The following is a 20,496-nucleotide window of genomic DNA, read 5'->3' as shown; positions in this document are numbered from 1 at the left end:
AGATCCCCTGGGGAAGGAAACGCAACCCACTCAGTACAGTTGCCTGGAGAATTCCACTGACAGAGGAGCCTGGCAGGCTACAGTCCATGGGGTTGCAAAGAGCTGGACAGGACAGAGCGACTAACTTTCACTTTCAAGATGTTGAGATGTTGTTAGGGGCTTCCCAAGTGGCACTAGTGGTAAGGAACCCACCTGCAATGAGATGTGGGTTTAATCCCTGGGTGGGGAAGATCCCCTGGAGAAGGAAATGGCAATCCACTCCAGTACTGTTCCCTGGGAAATCTCATGGACAGAGGAGCCTGGTGGGCTACCATCCATGGGGTTGCAAAGAGTCAGACACGACTGAGCACCAAGGTGTTGTTAAGGTATAAAATGTGTCCCCAGTGAAACTGAACTGAATTCTTGAGTGAAAAAATAAAATGTTGGTAACTAAAAAAATAAGCAAATAAATAAAATGCCCTGCTCTTCATTAAATTCACTTCATTTCTATTTGAATATTAGTCCTCTATAATGATGAACAATAGTTAGTTGGGCTTTGACTGGCCCAACTTGAGAATTTTTGTCTTTAGTGGGGAAATTGAACTGATTTTAATATACTGAGATCCCTGGCATATTTGTTTTGCCCTTTTTTTAATTTAATTTTTGTTCTGCTTTTGGAAGAAGTTTTCTATACTGTCTTGTTGTCTTTTTTTTTTTTCTTTTTACTTTAATCTTCTTATTGTCTTTATGTTTTACCAAAGCTCGCTTTATTCTTCCAAATGTCAAAATCATAAGGGAAATATGAATATGTAATAAGTTTAACATGACTTTACTTCATCTGCTCCACCAAAGATGTTAATATTGGGGGTAAATTTCAGATAAAAATTATTTTTAAAACTTTGTCTTCTTTTTTTTTTTCAATAACAGCTTTGCTGGAACATAGTTTACATATGGGGGTTACCCTGGTTGCTCAGATAGTAAAGAATCTGCCTGCAATGCAAGAGACCCGAGTTCGATCCCTGACTCAGGGATCCCCTGGAGATCCCCTGGAGAAGAGAATGGCTACCCAGTCCAGTAGTCTTGCCTGGAGAATTCCAAGGAGAGAGGAATCTGGTGGTCTATAGTCCATGGGGTCTCAAAGAGTCGGATATGATATTACATAACTCACTATTTTAAAGTGTATGTTTAAGGGGCTTTTAACATTTACAAAGTTTCGTATTGATCACTGTTGTCTAACTCTAGAACATTTTTATCACTTCCCAAAGGAACCCCACATCATTAGATTCACACCCTCTGTCTCTTTTTTTCTGGCCCCTAGCAACCACTAATCTACCTTCTCTATAGATTAGCTTATTCTGGACATTTCATATAAATGTGATCACATGAAAAGTAAAGGAAAATTGCCTGTCCAGGTGCTTTGTTCTGTATAGTGAATTTCAGCATGTTTGGGAAGGTTTTTTTGTTTTGCTTTTAACTTTCGTTGAAGTATAGTTGTTTCACAATGTTGTGTTAGTTTCTGCTGTACAGCAAAGTAAATCAGTTATATGCATACATATATCCCTTCTTTTTTGGATTTCCTTCCCATTTAGGTCACCATGAAATGATGCTTACCATCACTAATTACTGCTGCTGCTACTGCTGCTAAGTCGCTTCAGTCGTGTCCGACTCTGTGCGACCCCATAGACAGCAGCCCATTAGGCTCCTCTGTCCCTGGGATTCTCCAGGCAAGAATACTGGAGTGGGTTGCCATTTCCTTCTCCCATGCATAAAAGTGAAAAATGAAAGGGAAGTCTCTCAGTAGTGTCTGACTCTTAGCGACCCCATGGACTGCAGCCTACCAGGCTCCTCTGTCCATGGGATTTTCCAAGCAAGAGTACTGGAGTGGGTTGCCATTGCCTTCTCCATCACTAATTACTAGAGAAATGCAAATCAAAACTACAATGAGGAATTGGCCTTCATTGAAAATCTACAAAACATAAATGCTGGAGAGGGTGGGGAGGAATGGGAACCCTCTTGCATTGTTGATGGGAATGTAAATTGACGCAGCCACCATGGAAAACAATATGGAGTTTTCTTTAAAAAAAAAAAAAAAAACTAAACAGAACTGCCGTGTGACCCAGCATGTTTTTTATTCCTGGTTTTTTTTTTTTTTTTTTTACTGTATTCTTTCAAACTAAGAATTGAAATTTTATCATCAGTTTGCTGTTTCCCATTTAGATATTTTATGTGCCTGCCTGCTAAGTTGCTTCAGTAGTGTCTGACTCTGTGCAACTCCATGGACTGACATGCCAGGCTCCTCTGTCCATGGGATTCTCCAGGAAAGGATACTGGACTGGGTTGCCATGCCCTTCTCCAGGGGAGCTTCCCCACTCCCGGGTCAAACCCAAGTCTCTTAGGTCTCCTGCATCTGCTGGCAGGGACTTTACCACTAGCACCACCTGGGAAGCCCATTTAGATACTTTATGTGCACATACAATTATTTGTGCAGAAGGTCTGAAAGTTTGTACAGTTCTGTGGTAAAATCTGTGTCAATTTTATGTTCTACCCATTATTGGGTTTTTTTTTTAACTGAAGCAATTAAGTGTTCACCTAAATATTCTTCACTTGTGAATCCTTACCTTAATCAAAAATGAAAATGAATGTTCCTCTTCATACTCAATGTTAATAAGCCACACTTTATGCATGCTTTCAACTACTTTCCTCATCTTTATTCCTTATACTTTATTCCTTATTCTTATTTTGATCTTTTAAATTTAGAACTATCTCTAAAAGTTGCATCATGTTGGGGTTCCTCTTTACCTTTGTCAATTTTCTTCCATATGCAGAATTGAATACATATATTTCTATATAAAAGGAAATTATACACAGATAGTGCTCCCATCTCATATTTTTAAAACTGTTAAATTATTTTATTACCATATCTTTGCAATCCAAAATTGAAGTCATTATTAAGTTATAAGTACTGTATTATATTTTCTCTTAGAATTTTAGTTTTGATTTTTCCTTCAACTGTCTTTTGTATAGGTGTTTTTAATATTTAATTTCATAAAGTGCTGAAGATACATAACAGCAACAAAGGACCCCTTGAGACTTGAAGTTTCAGCAGCAGCAGGGAGACCACCTTGTTCCTCAATATTTTCTGACACCATCTGTCCTCACTCTTCCTCCTGCTCATTTCTCTCATCCCCTGGCTTCTTTTTTAGACTGGAACATCTTAAACAAGCACCCTCCTCAGGCCTTCACTTTGATTTCCCCTTGCCAGGCACACACTTGCCAGGTATGCTCATCCACTGTCTCTTTCTTCCTTGATGTCTCTGTTCAAATATCGTCTTTTTTTCAGGTCTTGCTTAAATATGCATTAAAAAGTAGCACTCCCTTTTCACTCTCTCCCTTATACATGCTTTTGTTTTCTTTGTAACACTTCTCACCATCTGGCAAGCTATATGATTTTCATTTGCTTACATATGGTCTCCATAACCAGCTTTTGAGAGCTTCTGTTTTTTGACACCCTACACTCCTTTCATAGACATTACCTGGAACATTGTCCCAAATCAATGTATATTTTTAAATGCATGAAAGAATTTCTCATTAAAACTGCAAATGTGTGACATCTCTGAAAAAAATGAGAAAAGCACAAGTTTGCTTCTTAGAGATGACACAGGAGTTTCTCTAAAGTGAACCAAATCCATGAACAAATATTGAAATTAATTTCCTAATGGGAAACTTCAAATGGAAGCACTTGCACTGTGACTAATGTGCGTGTGTGAAAATTAGTCGTGCTATTTTCCCCTTTTCTGTTAGTCACCTCCACCACATGGCACAAGGGAATCAAACAAGAGTTTCAGAATTTCTTCTCCTGGGATTTTCAGAGGATCCAGAACTGCAGCCCCTCATATTTGGGTTTTTCCTCTCTATGTACCTGATCACAGTCTTTGGAAACCTGCTCATCATCCTGGCCACCATCTCTGACTCCCATCTCCACACCCCCATGTACTTCTTCCTCTCCAACTTATCCTTCGTAGATATCGGTTTCACCTCCACCACCATCCCAAAGATGCTATGGAACATCCACACCCAGAGCCAAGTTATAACCTATGAAGCCTGCATCTTCCAGATGCATTTTTTCACACTCTTTATAGGACTGGACATCTTCCTCCTGACCGTGATGGCCTATGACCGCTTCATGGCCATCTGTCACCCCCTGCTCTACACAGTCATCATGAACCCCCGGCTCTGTGCACTGCTGGTGCTGATGTCCTGGATCATCAGTCTCCTGCATTCCTTGTTAGAAAGTTTAATGGTGCTGCAGTTGTCTTTCTGTACAGTCTTAGAAATCCCTCACTTTTTCTGTGAACTCCATCAAATGATCCAACTTGCCAATTCTGACACTTTTCTCAATAACATGGTAATGTATTTTGTAGCTGTGTTCCTGGCTGGTGGTTCCCTCTTTGGTATCATTTATTCATATTCTAAGATAGTGTTCTGCATACGTGAAATCTCATCCTCTCAGGGGAAGTATAAAGCACTTTCCACCTGTGCATCTCACCTCTCAGTTGTCTCCTTATTTTATTGTACAGGTTTAGGAGTGTACCTCAGCTCTGCTGCTACCCACAGCTCACATTCAAGCGTAACAGCCTCAGTGATGTACACTGTGGTCACGCCTATGCTGAACCCCTTCATCTACAGTCTGAGAAATAAAGATTTAAAGAGGGGCCTGAAAATGCTCTTTGGAAAGGAAAATATAAAAGTGTCTATTGTCCTAGGGCTTGAGAAGTTCCTGTGATAGCAGAGCTCAAAACCTGAGCCAAATATTGCCAGTCTTTGATCAGATTATGAAAGTAGAACATGCCTCTTCTGCTTTTCTTGGAGTTTATATTTCAACTTCTCTATACAATTTATTTAACTCATTTTTAATATTTATGGTATTTCTGATATCCAAGAGTTTTTCCCTTTTTTAATTTTTGTACTCAGTTGTATTCCCAACCTTGGAGGTGAAATATTTGAAAATTCCCATTTATTGCAAGGGATTTCTTAAGAATAATTTCTTCTCAAATGAAATATGTCATACTGAGTATTTTTGCTTGTGGTTTGTCTAAAAGAGTAAATATGAGCTGTAAAAATCCTATGAACCAGAAAACTTCTCTATAAACAGCTATTTATAAGTTTATAACAGAGGAAAACCTGAGGCCACTCTTTTTCACTTTTGTTAACATCATTCTTTGCACATCACTGCCTTAATTGGTCTTCTTGATTATCCAAACCTTAACACATTGATTGTTATCACTGATCAAGGTTACTTTTCTATTCATTAGGATCTTATTCTACTACATAGCTTGTATCCGCTTGAGGCAGGAGGTAGATATCCATCCCCCACCCAGGGTAAAGCAATTGGAGATTAATCCCCTGTACACCGAAACTCTAAGATGAGAACAACAGGAAACAAGAGAGGAGGCTGGACCTTGCTCAGACCACATATTTCTGATTCCTGAAGTGAGGAGATGTCCCCAGTCACACACACGTGTAGAAAGGCTCCTCGGAAAGGGGAGTGATGTCAAGGGATGCTCTACCCACAGGCCTCTTTGGTAGAATCCATCTTGGCTAAGAAATGGATGTGCACACATGGGAGGATTCTGGGATATACCATATATGGACTGTGAACCAGGTAAATCAAAATGATTGGCCAAAGAATACCAGGAAGAAATGTCCCATAAAAGAAATTCAAATTGCCACAAGGGTGCAACTCAGAGACCCTCTGAGTCTACCCATGTGTCTATCCACAGGTACTGCACTCTTTTTTTTCTCTTAATAAATAAAAATATTCTTTAAAAATACTTTTCCTCTTTAAAAAGTGTTTTTTCCACTTACTTTTCTTTTGAAAATTTTTTTTCTGCAAAACTGAAGGGCCAGGGCCCTTGTCTCTGACTACTGGTCTAGTGTCTAGGATTCATTGCTCTCACCACTGTGACCTGGGCTTGATCCCTGCCTAGGATTCCAAGACCCACTTCAAGCCATCACAGGCTGAGTAGGATCACACTGCATCTATCATTGATAAAAGTGATAATAAAATACGTGCCTCAAAGTAGAATCTATACAGAAAGACAAGTATGAAAAATAGATTGATATAATATGGCCTTAGAATAGATTTGACTTTAAATATAATGAAGCAAAATACTAAGTCATTCATCTTGTTGTTGTTGTTCAGGTGCTCAGTCATGTCCAAATCCTTGCAACCCCATGGACTGCACGCCAGGTTTCCCTGTCCTTCACCATCTCCTGTAGCTTGCCCAAACTCATGTCCATTGAGTTCATGATGTCATCCCACCATCTTATCTTGTCATCCCCTTCTCCTCCTGCCTTCAATCTTTCCCAGCATCAGGTCTTTTCCAATGAGTCAGTTCTTTGCATCAGGTGGCCAAAGTATTGGAGCTTCAACCTCAGCATCAGTCCCTCCAATGAATATTCAGGAGTGATCTCCTTTAAGATTGACTGGTTTGATCTCCTTGCAGTCCAAGGGACTGTAAAGAGTCTTCCCCAGCATCACAGTTCAAAAGCATCAGTTCTTTAGTGCTCAGCCCTTCCTTATGGTCCGTTTATTACATTTATTACTAAGCAAATATTTTTTCAGAGAGTTCATTAATTGAAATATGCACTATCAGTATCATTTGTAAGGTCTACTCATTGAGCTGAAGGACTGGAATCATATTTTGGTTTTCTATTAAATCATTTTATTGTTTCTGTTTAAAAATTGAAATTGCTTCCACAAAATATGATTCCTTCTATTTCTCTAAATGAAATGTTGCCCACTCTTTAAAATTGTCACAACTGTTAAAAGGATCACGAATGATCAATATCAACATCATTCACTGTGTATCATCTTCATAATCAAAGGATGACTCACTAGAAAGCTTGCATTCCTGTTCAGGTATGTGATTCATGAGCAAAGATGTTGTGCAAACATCCATGTCCTTCCAACTCCTCTATGTGACCTCAAAGGGACACCAGTGGAGTCACTTTTTTGTAAACTTGTATGAAGTAAACTTGAATAACAGAGAATCATGAATGTTATCTTCAAATTCCAGGAAAAATAATGTCTGGAAGAAAGAGAATCGGGTTACTACAAACGCCCTCAGTTCTGTCTGATTTGATTATTGTTTCATGTATGCTCATCTCAGGCACTAAGTCATGTCTGACTCTTTGTGACCTCACGGACTGTAGCCTGCCAGGCTCCTCTGTACATGGGATTTCTCAGGCCAGAATACTGGGGTGGATAGCCATTTCCTTCTCCAGGGGATTTTCCCGACCCAGGAATCAAACCCAGGTCTCCCACATTGGCAAACAGAGTCTTTACCACTGCGCCATCAGAGAAGCCCATCTATAGGATTTCCCAAGCAATTATTGTTTCAGTTATTGTGAAACCGAATGGGACCTTGTGGGGTTTCCCAGGGGCAGATACACACACCCTGTGTCCAATACCTCTTGTTCATAGAAAAACTTTAGTTTCTTAGATCTTCCCCAAGTTCCAAGCAGCAAATTTAATCAGAGAAGTGAGAACATTTAGAAACAGAGAACAGTCAAACGGAAAAAAATGATAATTTAACCATAAGACAAAGTCAAGGACGTTTAGTTCCTCCTCAAGGGCTATAGCTCATATACTAAATGATATCCTTGCATTGTTTTGCAGATACTAAAATTCCCACTCGGTGGGAGAATATTAACTCCATGCTGACCACAAGCACATAGACCTCAGATCTGTTGGAACCAAAAGACTGATGACTGAGATTCCCAAAAAGATCACCCTGTTACCTCACCAACAACCAATCATGATAACTTTGCACAAGCTGATCACATATCCTGTGAGTTTCTCCTCACACTGTCTTTAAAAATGCTTAATACAGAGTGAACTAAGTCAGAAAGAGAAAAACAAGTATTACATTAATGCATGTTTGTGAAATCTAGGGAAATGGTACAGATGACCCCTTTGCTGGGCAGGAATAGAGATGCAGATATAGAGAACAGACATGTGAATGCAGGGCAGGGGAGGGAGCGTGGGGTGAATTGAGATTGCCTATAAACATTACCATGTGTGACATAGAGAGCTAACAGGAAGCTGCTGTATAACATGGGGCTCAGCTTGGTGCTCCATGATGACCTAGGGGGTGGAATGGGAGGGAGGTCCAAGAGGGAGGGAATATATGTGTACATACAGCTGATTTATTTACTTTGTCATACAGCAGAAACTAGCACAACATTGGGAAGCAAGCATATCTAATTAAAAATAATAATAATAACAATAAAGTTTATACCTAGATAACTTGAAAATGGATAAGTAAATAAATAATTAATAAAAAATAAAAACACCTCCCTGAAACATTTATAGATGATGAAATGTTATGTAACCAGGTTGATCTTGTGTATTATGTTAACTTGCTGTATTGAAATTTGTATCTATTTATTTTTTTAATATATATATATATCATTTGAAAACATACATGCATCCCAGTGCTCATTGCAGCACTATATTCAATAACCAGGACGTGGCAGCAACCTAAATGTCCATCAAAGGAAGAATGGATAAAGATGTGGTACATGTATATAATGGAATATTACTCAGCCATAAAATGCCATTTGCAGTGACATGGATGCACTAGAGATTGTCATATCATGTGTATGTGGAATGCTAAAAAAAAAAAAAAAGGTACAAATAAATCTATTTGCAAAACACAAATAGAGTCACAGAACAAACCTATGATTACCAAGGGGGAGATGGACGGGAGGGATAAACTGGGAGATTGGGATTGACATACATACTATCCATAAAATAGGTAATTAATAAGGGCCTACTGTATAACACAGAGAACTCTACTCAGTGCTTTGTGGTGACCTAAATGGGAAGGAAATCCAAAAAAGAGGGGATATGTGTTTGCTGTACAGTAGACACTAACATAACATTATAAAGCAGCTATACTCCAATAAAAATTTTTTAAATAAATATAAACAAAGTTTTTAAATCCAGGGGATAAAATGTGAATTGTCTTAACTTAATTCACTACTTTAATATCCACACATGAAACTTTCTTTTTTCCAGTTAGAAAAGATGTCTCTTGTCTCTGTCAAATGTGACTATGCTCCAGACCTGACCCTGGAATGCACACTAGAAATCTTTAATCATGATAAATTTATTAAAGTTTAACTACATGCCATATTCTGTACTCATTTAATGTGTACAAATTGAAGAAATTTAAGTGTCATTTGCTAATTAAGACTATATACTACCTGCTTCTATATACACAGTTGAAGAAGGTATATAATAAGTTTTACATAATTAAGTTTTCACTGCTGTGTTATGTACTTACTAAAAATTTAATCCCCCTGGCCTTTTTCTCCTTAATTATGGAGATAATATGAAATAACAAACATAACTTCTGAGAGATGTTGAGAGAAAAAATGAAATCTGTAAAAGTACTTGTGCAGTCCAAAGAACACAGTCAAGGGCAAGGAATATGTATGTCTGTGTATTACTTGTTTACATTTTTCTCTCCAATAAACACACTCATGCACATATATGTAAATACAAACAGTCTCATTTATAATTCTACCTATTATGTTAAAGAAACCTCGACAGAAATTTCGAAGGTAAGTAAATGAAAATATTGAATGTTTGAATTACAATGAAATTCATGGATTGTAGAACTTAATACAAAAAGACATAAAAATCATGAATGTGTCATGTTACTTTGAATAGAAATTAATATTTCTATCTTAATGCCTCAAAGTCAGAACCACATCTATATTCTATATTTATGGAATGGGGAATTCATTGCATTAGATAATGGGGAAAACATCTCCAAATTGACTAATTTTCTTCTTCTACTTTTGTGAGGTTTCAACAATAAACAAAGCTAGTGGAGGTGATGGAATTCCAGTAAAGAAGACATACAGATGGCTAACAAACACATGAAAAGATGCTCAACATCACTCATTATCAGAGAAATGCAAATCAAAACCACTATGAGGTACCATTTCACGCCAGTCAGAATGGCTGCGATCCATAAGTCTATAAGCAATAAATGCTGGAGAGGGTGTGGAGAAAAGGGAACTCTCTTACACTATTGGTGGGAATGCAAACTAGTACAGCCACTATGGAGAACAGTGTGGAGATTCCTTAAAAAACTGGAAATAGAACTGCCTTATGATCCAGCAATCCCACTGCTGGGCATACACACTGAGGAAACCAGAAGGGAAAGAGACACATGTACCCCAATGTTCATCGCAGCACTGTTTATAATAGCCAGGACATGGAAGCAACCTAGATGTCCATCAGCAGATGAATGGATAAGAAAGCTGTGGTACATATACACAATGGAGTATTACTCAGCCATTAAAAAGAATACATTTGAATCAGTTCTAATGAGGTGGATGAAACTGGAGCCTATTATACAGAGTGAAGCAAGCCAGAAAGAAAAACACCAATACAGTATACTAATGCATATATATGGAATTTAGAAAGATGGTAACAATAACCCTGTGTACGAGACAGCAAAAGAGACACTGATGTATAGATCAGTCTTATGGACTCCGCGGGAGAGGGAGAGGGTGGGGAGATTTGGGAGAATGGCATTGAAGCATGTAGAATATCATGTATGAAATGAGTCGCCAGTCCAGGGTCAATGCACGATACTGGATGCTTGGGGCTGGTGCACTAGGATGATCCAGAGGGAGGGTATGGGGAGGGAGGAGGGAGGAGGGTTCAGGATGGGGAACACAGGTATACCTGTGGCAGATTCATTTCGATATTTGGCAAAACTAATACAATATTGTTAAGCTTAAACATAAAATAAAATTTTTAAAAAATAAATAAATAAAAAGTTTTTACCAAAACAAACAAACAAACAAACAAATCCTAAAAGATGATGCTGTGAAAGTGCTGCACTCAATATGCCAGAAAATTTGGAAAACTCAGTAGTGGCCACAGGACTGGAAAAGGTCAGTTTTCATTTCAGTCCCAAAGAGAGGCAATGCCAAAGAATGCTCAAACTACTGCACAATTGCACTCATCTCACACACTAGTAGGGTAATGCTCAAAATTCTCCAAGCCTGGCTTCAACAATACGTGAACTGTGAATTGCCAGATGTTCAAACTGAATTTAGAAAAGGCAAAGTAACCAGAGATAAAATTGCCAAAATCTACTGGATCATCGAAAAGCAAGAGAGTTCCAGAAAAATATCTACTTGTGCTTTATTGACTATGCCAAAGCCTTTGACTGCATGGATCACCACAAACTGTGGAAAATTCTTAAAGAGGTGGGAATATTGGATCACCTGACCTGCCTCTTGAGAAACCTATATGCAGGTCAGGAAGCAACAGTTAGAACTGGACATGGAACAACAGACTGGTTCCACATAGGAAAAGGAGTATGTCAAGGCTGTATATTGTCACCCTGCTTATTTAACTTGTATGCAGAATACATCATGAGAAATGCTGGGCTGAAAGAAGCACAAGCTGGAATCAAGATTGCCAGGAGAAATATCAATAACCTCAGATATGCAGATGACACCACTCCTACAGCAGAAAGTGAAGAAGAACTAAAGTGCCTCTTGATGAAAGTAAAAGAGTAGAGTGGAAAAGTTGGCTTAAAGCTCAACATTCAGAAAACTAAGATCATGGCATCTGGTCCCATCACTTCATGGTAAATGGATAGAGAAACAGTGGAAATAGTGGGAGACTTTATTTTGGGGGGCTTCAAAATCACTTCATATGGTGATTGCAGCCATGAAATTTAAAGACGCTTACTCCTTGGAAGAAAAGTTATGACCAACCTAGATAGCATATTAAAAAACAGAGATGTTACTTTGCCAACAAAGGTCCGTCTAGTCAAGGCTATGGTTTTTCCAGTGGTCATGTAAGGATGTGAGAGTTGGACTATAAAGAAAGCTGAGCGCCGAAGAATTGATGCTTTTGAACTGTGGTGTTGGAAAAGACTCTTGAGAGTCCCTTGGAGTGCAAGGAGATCCAATCAGTCCATCCTAAAGGAGATCAGTCCTGAATATTTATTGGAAGGACTGATGTTGAAGCTGAAACTCCAGTACTTTGGCCACCTGATGTGAAGAGCTGACTCATTTGAAAAGACCCTGATGCTGGGAAAGATTGAAGGCAGGAGGAGAAGGGGATGACAGAGGATGAGATGTTTGGATGGCATCACCGACTCAATGGACATGAGTTTGAGTAAACTCCAGGAGTTGGTGATGGACAGGGAGGCCTGGCGTGCTTCAGTCCATGGGGTTGCAAAGAGTCAGACACAACTGAGCGACTGAACTGAACAGAATCCATGGGAAACTAAATGACTATATTGAGAAAGTTAAAATCAGTCCCTGTGAACCATATTTTATGGAAAAAATGTGGGCATTGCATTCCTATGCTGCTTTAACAAATTACTATACTAATGGCTTGTGGCTTTCCAGGTGCCACAGGGGTAAAGAGTCTTCTTGCCAATGAGGAGATGCATATTCGATCTCTAAGTTGGCAAGACCCCCAATTTGTTTATATTTGGAGTAAACATTTCCTACATGGAGTAGGAAATGGCAACCCACCCCGGTATTCTTGCCCAGAAAATCCCATGGACAGAGGAGCCCAGCAGTCCATGGGGTCACAAAGTGTGAGACACAACTGAGCACTGAGCATGCATATTAGTGGCTTAAAAAAACTAACATAGAGATCAGAAGTCAAAAGTCATCTCTTTGGACTAAATATAAGATGGCTGTAAAAGTGATCCATCAGGATACTCCAGGGAAGAAATGCATTGCCTTCCTAGATCACTTCCTTGGGATTACCTGCATTGCTTGTCTCATGATCATTCCTTATCTTCAAAGGCAGTAGCATCTCTGACTCCAATATTTCTCCTCTCTCCACCACATTTAGGGGACCACTGCCACTATTTATATCAATCTGGATAATCCAAGGTAATCTTCTCATCTTAAGGACAATGTTTAGCAAATTTATTTTATCTGCTAGCTTTATGTCAGCTAACATATTCAAAAGTTCTTAGGATTAGAATGTAGACATCTTTTTGAGACCCTTATCTTGTCTATTCAAAGTCTTTTTCTGATATATATTATTTGATGTCATTCAAGAGCCCTTGTAGAATTGAATACAGAATTCATTAGGGCTTTTGCAGTGAGTGAAATATTTTTCTTACAAAAATTGCACAAAAAATGAATTTTGGTATAGACCTAAACTTACCAGTAACTAATTCTAACACAGGATCATAGCCTTGTTAAAAAAGTGACCCACAGGACTTCCCTGGCTGTCCAGTGGTTAAGACCTCATCTTCCAATACAAATGGTGCAGGTTCTTTCCCTGGTCAGAGAGCTAAGATACTACATGCCTCAAGGCCAAAAAAAAACAAAACATAAAACACAAGCAGTTTAAAAAAAAAAAAAAAAGAAAGTGGCCCACAGAGCAGGACCTGCAGTGTCACACCTCTAGGAGTGCTAGAAATGCAGAGTGCTTGGGCCCACCGGAAGACATACTCACCCAGAATTTGCACTTGAATTAAAATCCCTAGTGATTTGCATGCACAGTGAAGTGGAAGTAGAGTTGATGTAAAATGTGTTTTCTCTTGTTCTTGCTGTTAACATTTGGGTCAGGATAATTATCTGTGCTGAGTGCTGTCCTGTGTGTTATGGCTGTTTAGCAGCATCCTTTCTGACATTGCCAAATATCCCCAGGAGCAAAACCACCTCTGGTTGAGAACCACGATCCAGAGTTTGAGAACAGGAAGCAACCTAATAGGATTCAGTCAAGACTCCATCTCAAAAGTGGCTTGTAATTTTCATCAGAACATTAAACACTTATAAACCTCATTCCTGAAATGGAGGATGGAATTATCATAGTGATATCTCACAGAATGTTTTCTAAACATTAAACCAGATCATCCCTATAAAGTGCTAAGGTAGGTTATGGTGCTTGACAAAATCTAAATATGTCTCATAACTTACAAACATATTTAATTAGGTGCTAATTGATAGATTCAACTTCAGATATAATTTGAAATTCTTAAAGGTTTTAGCAAAAGCATCAGGAAACCAAGGACTGCGTTGCCCAATGAATTACATTAAAGGAACAAAGTCGCCCTCTCACAAAGAGGGAAATAATAATTTTCTAAGGGTACCACAGACAGTGTTCCCACCACAGGTTAACATTTTGAGACCCAAGGAACCTATTGCCCCAGCCTCACACATTGCGGAAAGCTAAACTCATGGTTGGGATACGGTGTTGGGAGTTTAGATCCCTGGCAGGCAAGAGAGTTAATGGAGGAGGATTAATAAAAACTGAATTCTTGGGGCTTCCTTGGAGGTCTATTGGTAAAGAATCTACCTGCTAATGCAGAGGACATGGATTCCATTCCTGGTCCAGAAAGATCCCACATGCCTTGGAGCAACTAAACCCATGTGCCACAACTACTGAGCCTGCACCCCAGGCCAGGGAGCCACAACTACTGAAGCCCGTGTGCCTGGAGCCTGCGCTCCACAACAAGAGAAGCCGCTGCAGTGAGAAGCCCACGCACCACAACTAGAGAGCCAGTGTGCAGCAGCAAAGACCCAGCACGACCAAAAATAAATAAATAAATCTTTTAAAGAAAACTGAATTTCCCAGGCTTATAACCTGACATCCTGAGAACAAAGACTCAGCAGGAAAAATCCTATCTTGTCCAGACCAAGTCCCATAAGGGAAATCATGTACACATAGGTAATTGTGATATAAGGGAAATGTACCCCAGGAGAAAACATAGAGAACTATAACTATTTTGTCTACTGTATCACTGAGCTTCTAACACCTGGGCATGGAGGAGATACAGGTTTTATTCTGGAGTCCTAAATCTGGCTAAAGGACAATGCTTAATCTCTTTTTGCTCTCTTGTCTCGGGACAGAGCTTCAGTCTCTATCACCAACCATCCACTAAGAGATTTCAGACTTCCACACAGAGAACTTCCTCTCAGAGTTCCCAGGCAGGTGAGTCCAAGAGCCCAAAAGACACTGCTGGGAAGGGTCAGAGAGAAAGAAAGAAAGCATGTCAGCATGAGGTCACCTGAGAATCAATTCAGCCTAACCCAAAACCCAGAAACTGTTTGCTTGCTTGATCAAATATCAATTTACTTGAATAATGCTTAAAGTGAAGGAAACACTGAAAGCAGTAAGGCAGTGTTCAGTGATGCCAATTAAATGATAGGAAATCAAGCACAATTAGAATAGCAAAGAGAGGTTAAAGTGCTTCCAGTAAAAGTAGGACATATGCTGCATTTGCAAATCCGTCCTTCCATTGTGAGGGTTGTCTTTTCATCTTGCTTATGGTTTCCTTTGCTGTGCAAGTTTTTAAGTTTAATTAGGTCCCATTTCTTTATTTTTGCTTTGTTTTCATTACTCCAGGAGGTGGGTCAAAAAAGATGCTGGGTGATTTCTGTCAAATAGTATTCTATTTGTTCTCCGTTAAGAGCTTTAGACTGTCCAGCCTCACATTTACATCTTTAATCCATTTTGAGCTTCTTTTTGTGTGTGGTGTTAGGGAGTGTTCTCATTTCATTCTTATACATGTTGCTGTTCAGTTTTCCCAACACCACTTATTGAAAAGACTGTCTTTTCCCCATTGTATATTCTTGCCTCCTTTGTCAGAGATTAGATGACCATAGGTACTTAGGTTTCTCTCTAAGTTTGCTATCCTGTTCCATTGACCCATATGTCTGTCTTTGTGCCAGTACCATATTGTCTTGATTACTGTAGCAGAGCTTTGCAGTATAGTCTGAAGTGAAGGACCCTGATTCCTCTAGCTCCATTTTTCTTTCTCAAGATTGCTCTGACTATTCGGAGTCTTTTGCATTTCCATACAATTTGTAAAAGTTTTTGTTCTAATTCTGTGAAAAATGCCATCAGTAATTTGATACGGATTACCCTGCATCTGTAGATTGCTTTAGGTCATCTAGTCATTTTCACAATATTGAGTAATACTCTTTCAATCCAAGAACAAGGTTATTCTCTCCGTCTGTTTCTATCACCTTTGATTTCTTTCATCACTGTCTTAGACTTTTCTGAGTATAGATAGTTTGCCTCCTTGGATATGGTTTCTTCCCTGATATTTTATTCTTTTTGTTGCAGTGGTTCCTTAATTTCTCTTTCTGATCTTTTGTTGTTAGTGTATAGGAATGTAAGATGTTTGTGTATTAGTTTTGTATCCTGCAACTTTACCAAAGTCATGCATTAGCCCTAGTAGTTTTCTGGTAGCATCTTTAAGATTTTCTATGTGCAGTATACACAATCAGTAATATGTAATCAGTAATACGCAATCAGTGATAGCTTTACTTCTTCTCAATCTGGATTCCTTTTATTTTCTAACCAATTTTATTGAAACAAATTTCATCACATAAACTCAACCATGCAGAAAAGTCAATGTTTCAATAAGTATGATTTTAGCAGCTGAAATAGAAGCATTTGTTAGTGCAGTGTTTGCTTTTTGAAACCTCTAATTCCTCAGACTGATCCTGTTTTTTAGAATTCCATATTTAATATCAATTTATGGCAAGTAAGATTACATATTAAAAACATCTATAAAGATTCTACAGTTTTGCATTGTGGGTTGCTGTGCAAACAAGAAAAATAAGTTAAATAATATGAAAGGTATGCAAGATATGGGCTGCCCAGGTGGTTCAGTGAAAAAGAATCTGCCTGCCAATATAGGAGACACGTGTTCGAGCCCTGCGTCAGGGAAGATCCTCTGGAGAAGGAAATGGAAATCCAACCCAGTATTCTTGCTTGGAGAAGCCCCATGGACAGAGGAACCTGGCAGGCAACAGTCCATGGGGTTGCAAAAGGATCAGATACTACTTAGTAACTAAACAGCAACTTAGCAAGATAGAAGGCGGGAAAGAATATCTAAAAATTTGGGTTTTAATTAGAAGTGTTCATGTCAGATAATAAGGCAGGGCTTTTTTTACCATAAAGATATTACTAACTGATTTAGCTGCCTGATTAGTATTTCCACACATCACTGCATATTTAGTGACAAAACATCAAAGATACCCAGAAATGTGGAATCCCTCATGTGCTCTAACTGTTGATATTTTTTCTGGTATAAATATAGCTCAGCTTGAATGAATATATTTGTTGGAATGTTAATACAACAAACTTAAACTCAAAGGTTAAGAACAGGAAGATTCAATTTCTTGGCACACAAAATAATAGTGGCTGAAAGTTGGTGACTTGTGTCACTATTTATTTTACTTGCTGATCAGATGAGCAACTAGATAAGTGAACATTTTTCTAACATGCCTTAAAAATGTTATAGTTCGAAGATGTACTTTTTTTAAGCTATTATGTATAAGGTTTTGTTTTGTCTTTCATCTTTTTTTACTTTTATACAAAGGCAGCATTTTCTAAGATATTTTGTTCTGTGTTGCAACCTTTTTTTGGTTCTTTTAAACTGTGATATGGCTTCCCTGTCAGTTGGTAAAATAGCTCACTTGGTAAAAATCCACCTGCAATGCAGGAAACCCCAGTTTGATTGCTGGGTCAGGAAGATCTGCTGAAGAAGGGATAGGCTACTTGGTATTCTTGAGCTTCCCTTGTGCCTCAGCCGGTAAAGAATCCGCCCACAATGCGGGAGACCTGAGTTCGATCCCTGGGTTAGGAAGATCCCCTGGAGAAGGGAAAGGCTACCCACTCCAGTATTCTGGCCAGGAGAATTCCATGGACTGTATAATCAATCCATGGGGTCCCAAAGAGTTGGACACGACTGAGCGACTTTCACTTTCAAGCTGTGATAGGATGGTAACTGATGTCTTTCATTTTGTTTAACTGATACAAAACAAGCTAGCATCTGATCAAAAATATTTCATAAAATCTTTCTTAATCTATCAAAAGGTGCTTTGATGAGTTTTTCTTTGATTTGTAGAATTAGGACGGAATTGTTGACTTTATTGGCTACAGTTGCCATCACTTTTTTCTGTGATAAAACTACTGAAATTTTCTTTCCTAGGTAAAGAAATATTGCCTAATGATGTCTGCTGCTTGTTTCAGGGCTTGTCCTGGAGTGATACTGTCTACATCTATGAATATGAACATGCTATTTTGTGTGTCACCATTGGTTTTGCTTCTTTTTTTGTTTTGTAGTATCTTGCTCTTCATACCATTTCTGTCCTTTATCAAGCCCATCTTTCCATGAAATGTTCTCTTGGTATCTCTAATTTTCTGGAAGAGATCTCTAGTCTTTCCCATTCTGTGGTTTTCCTCTATTTCTTTGCATTGATCGCTGAGGAAGGCTTTCTAATCTCTCCTTGCTATTCTTTGAAACTCTGCATTCAGATGCTTATATCTTTCCTTTTTCTCCTTTGCTTTTCACTTCTCTGCTTTTCACAGCTATTTGTAAGGCCTCCCCAGACAGCCATTTTGCTTTCTTGCATTTCTTTTCCACGGGGATGGTCTTGATCCCTGTCTCCTGTACAATGTCACAAAACTCCGTCCATAGTTCATCAGGCACTCTATCAGATCTAGTCCCTTAAATCTATTTCTCACTTCCACTGTATAATCATAAGGGATTTGATTTAGGTCATACCTGAATGGTCTAGTGGTTTTCCCTACTTTCTTCAATTTAAGTCTGAATTTGGCAATAATGAGTTCGTGATCTGAGCCACAGTCAGCTCCAGATCTTGTTTTTGCTGACTGTATAGAGTTTCTCCATCTTTGGCTGCAGAGAATATAATCAATCTGATTTCGGTGTTGACCATCTGGTGATGTCCATGTATAGAGTCTTCTCTTGTGTTGTTGGAAGAGGGTGTTTCCTATAACCAGTGTGTTCTCTTGGCAAAACTCTATTAGCCTTTGCCCTGCTTCATTCCGTACTCCAAGGCCAAATTTGCCTGTTACTCCAGGTGTTTCTTGACTTCCTACTTTTGCATTCCAGTCCCCTATAATGAAAAGGACATCTTTTTTGGGTGTTAGTTCTAAAAGGTCTTATAGGTCTTCATAGAACCATTCAACTTAAGCTTCTTCACTGTTACTGATTGGGGCATAAGCTTGGATTACCGTGATATCGAATGGTTTGCCTTGGAAACGAACAGAGATCATTCTGTCATTTTTGAGATTGCATCCAAGTACTGCATTTTGGACTCTTTTGTTGACCATGATGGCTACTCCATTTCTTCTGAGGGACTCCTGCCCATAGTAATAGATATAATGGTCATCTGAGTTAAATTCACCCATTCAAGTCCATTAAAATGGACTTCACTGATTCCAAGAATGTCGACGTTCACTCTTGCCATCTCCTGTTTGACCACTTCTAATTTGCCTTGATTCATGGACCTGACATTCCAGGTTCCTATGCAATATTGCTCTTTACAACATTGAACCTTGCTTCTACCACCAGTTACATCCACAACTGGGTACTGTTTTTGCTTTGGCTCCATCCCTTCATTCTTTCTGGAGTTATTTCTCCACTGATCTCCAGTAGCATATTGGGCACTTACCAACCCGGGGAGTTCCTCTTTCAGTATCCCATCATTTTGCCTCTTCATACTGTTCATGGGGTTCTCAAGGTAAGGTTCTCAAGTTTTCATTCCAATCCCAAAGAAAGGCAATGCCAAAGAATGCTCAAACTACCACACAATTGCACTCATCTCACATGCTAGTAAAGTAATGCTCAAAATTCTCCAAGCCAGGCTTCAGCAATACGTGAACTGTGAACTTCCAGATGTTCAAGCTGGTTTTAGAAAAGGCAGAGGAACCAGAGATCAAATTGCCAACATCTGCTGGATCATAGAAAAAGCAAGGGAGTTCCAGAAAAACGTCTGTTTCTGCTTTATTGACTATGCCAAAGCCTTTGACTGTGTGGATCACCACAGACTGTGGAAAATTCTGAAAGAGATGGGAATACCAGACCACCTGCTTCCTGATTCAGGTCAGGAAGCAACAGTTAGAACTGGACATGGAACAACAGACTGGTTCCAAGTAGGAAAAGGAGTACGTCAAGGCTGTATATTGTCACCCTGCTTATTTAACTTATATGCAGAGTACATCATGAGAAATCCTGGGCTGGAAGAAGCACAAGCTGGAATCAAGATTGCTGGGAGAAATATCAATAACCTCAGATATGCAGATGACACCACCCTTATGGCAGAAAGTGAAGAGGAACTAAAAAGCCTCTTGATAAAAGTAAAACAGGAGAGTGAAAAAGTTGGCTTAAAGCTCAACATTCAGAAAATGAAGATCATGTCATCCGGTCCCATCACTTCATGGCAAATAGATCGGGAAACACTGGAAACAGTGTCAGACTTTATTTTTGGGGGCTCCAAAATCACTGTAGATGGTGATTGCAGCCATCAAATTAAAAGACGCTTACTCCTTGGAAGGAAAGTTATGACCAACCTAGATAGCATATTGAAAAGCAGAGACATTACTTTGCCAACAAAGGTCCGTCTAGTCAAGGCTATGGTTTCTCCAGTAGTCATGTATGGATGTGAGAGTTGGACTGTGAA

General features: G+C 39.0%; 1 protein-coding gene across 1 annotated transcript; it reads left to right on the top strand.

Annotated features, from left to right (window-relative positions):
- The first annotated feature begins 3,784 nt into the window (after nucleotides 1-3,784).
- OR7A118 (olfactory receptor family 7 subfamily A member 118) lies at nucleotides 3,785-4,762 on the top strand. The gene has a single exon (XM_002688609.2). The coding sequence runs from the start codon at nucleotides 3,794-3,796 to the stop codon at nucleotides 4,760-4,762; it is 969 nt and encodes a 322-aa protein (XP_002688655.1). The 5' UTR covers nucleotides 3,785-3,793.
- Nucleotides 4,763-20,496: the final 15,734 nt, after the last annotated feature.

Source organism: Bos taurus, chromosome 7, assembly GCF_002263795.3.
Source record: "Bos taurus isolate L1 Dominette 01449 registration number 42190680 breed Hereford chromosome 7, ARS-UCD2.0, whole genome shotgun sequence".
Lineage (NCBI taxonomy): Eukaryota > Metazoa > Chordata > Mammalia > Artiodactyla > Bovidae > Bos > Bos taurus.
Note: the sequence above shows the minus strand (reverse complement) of the source record. Positions and strands in the feature narration are given on the sequence as shown.

What these genes read in the sequence shown, in the direction of transcription:
- OR7A118 (XM_002688609.2), top strand. Translation starts at nt 3,794, where the DNA reads ATGGCACAAGGGAATCAAACAAGAGTTTCAGAATTTCTTCTCCTGGGA.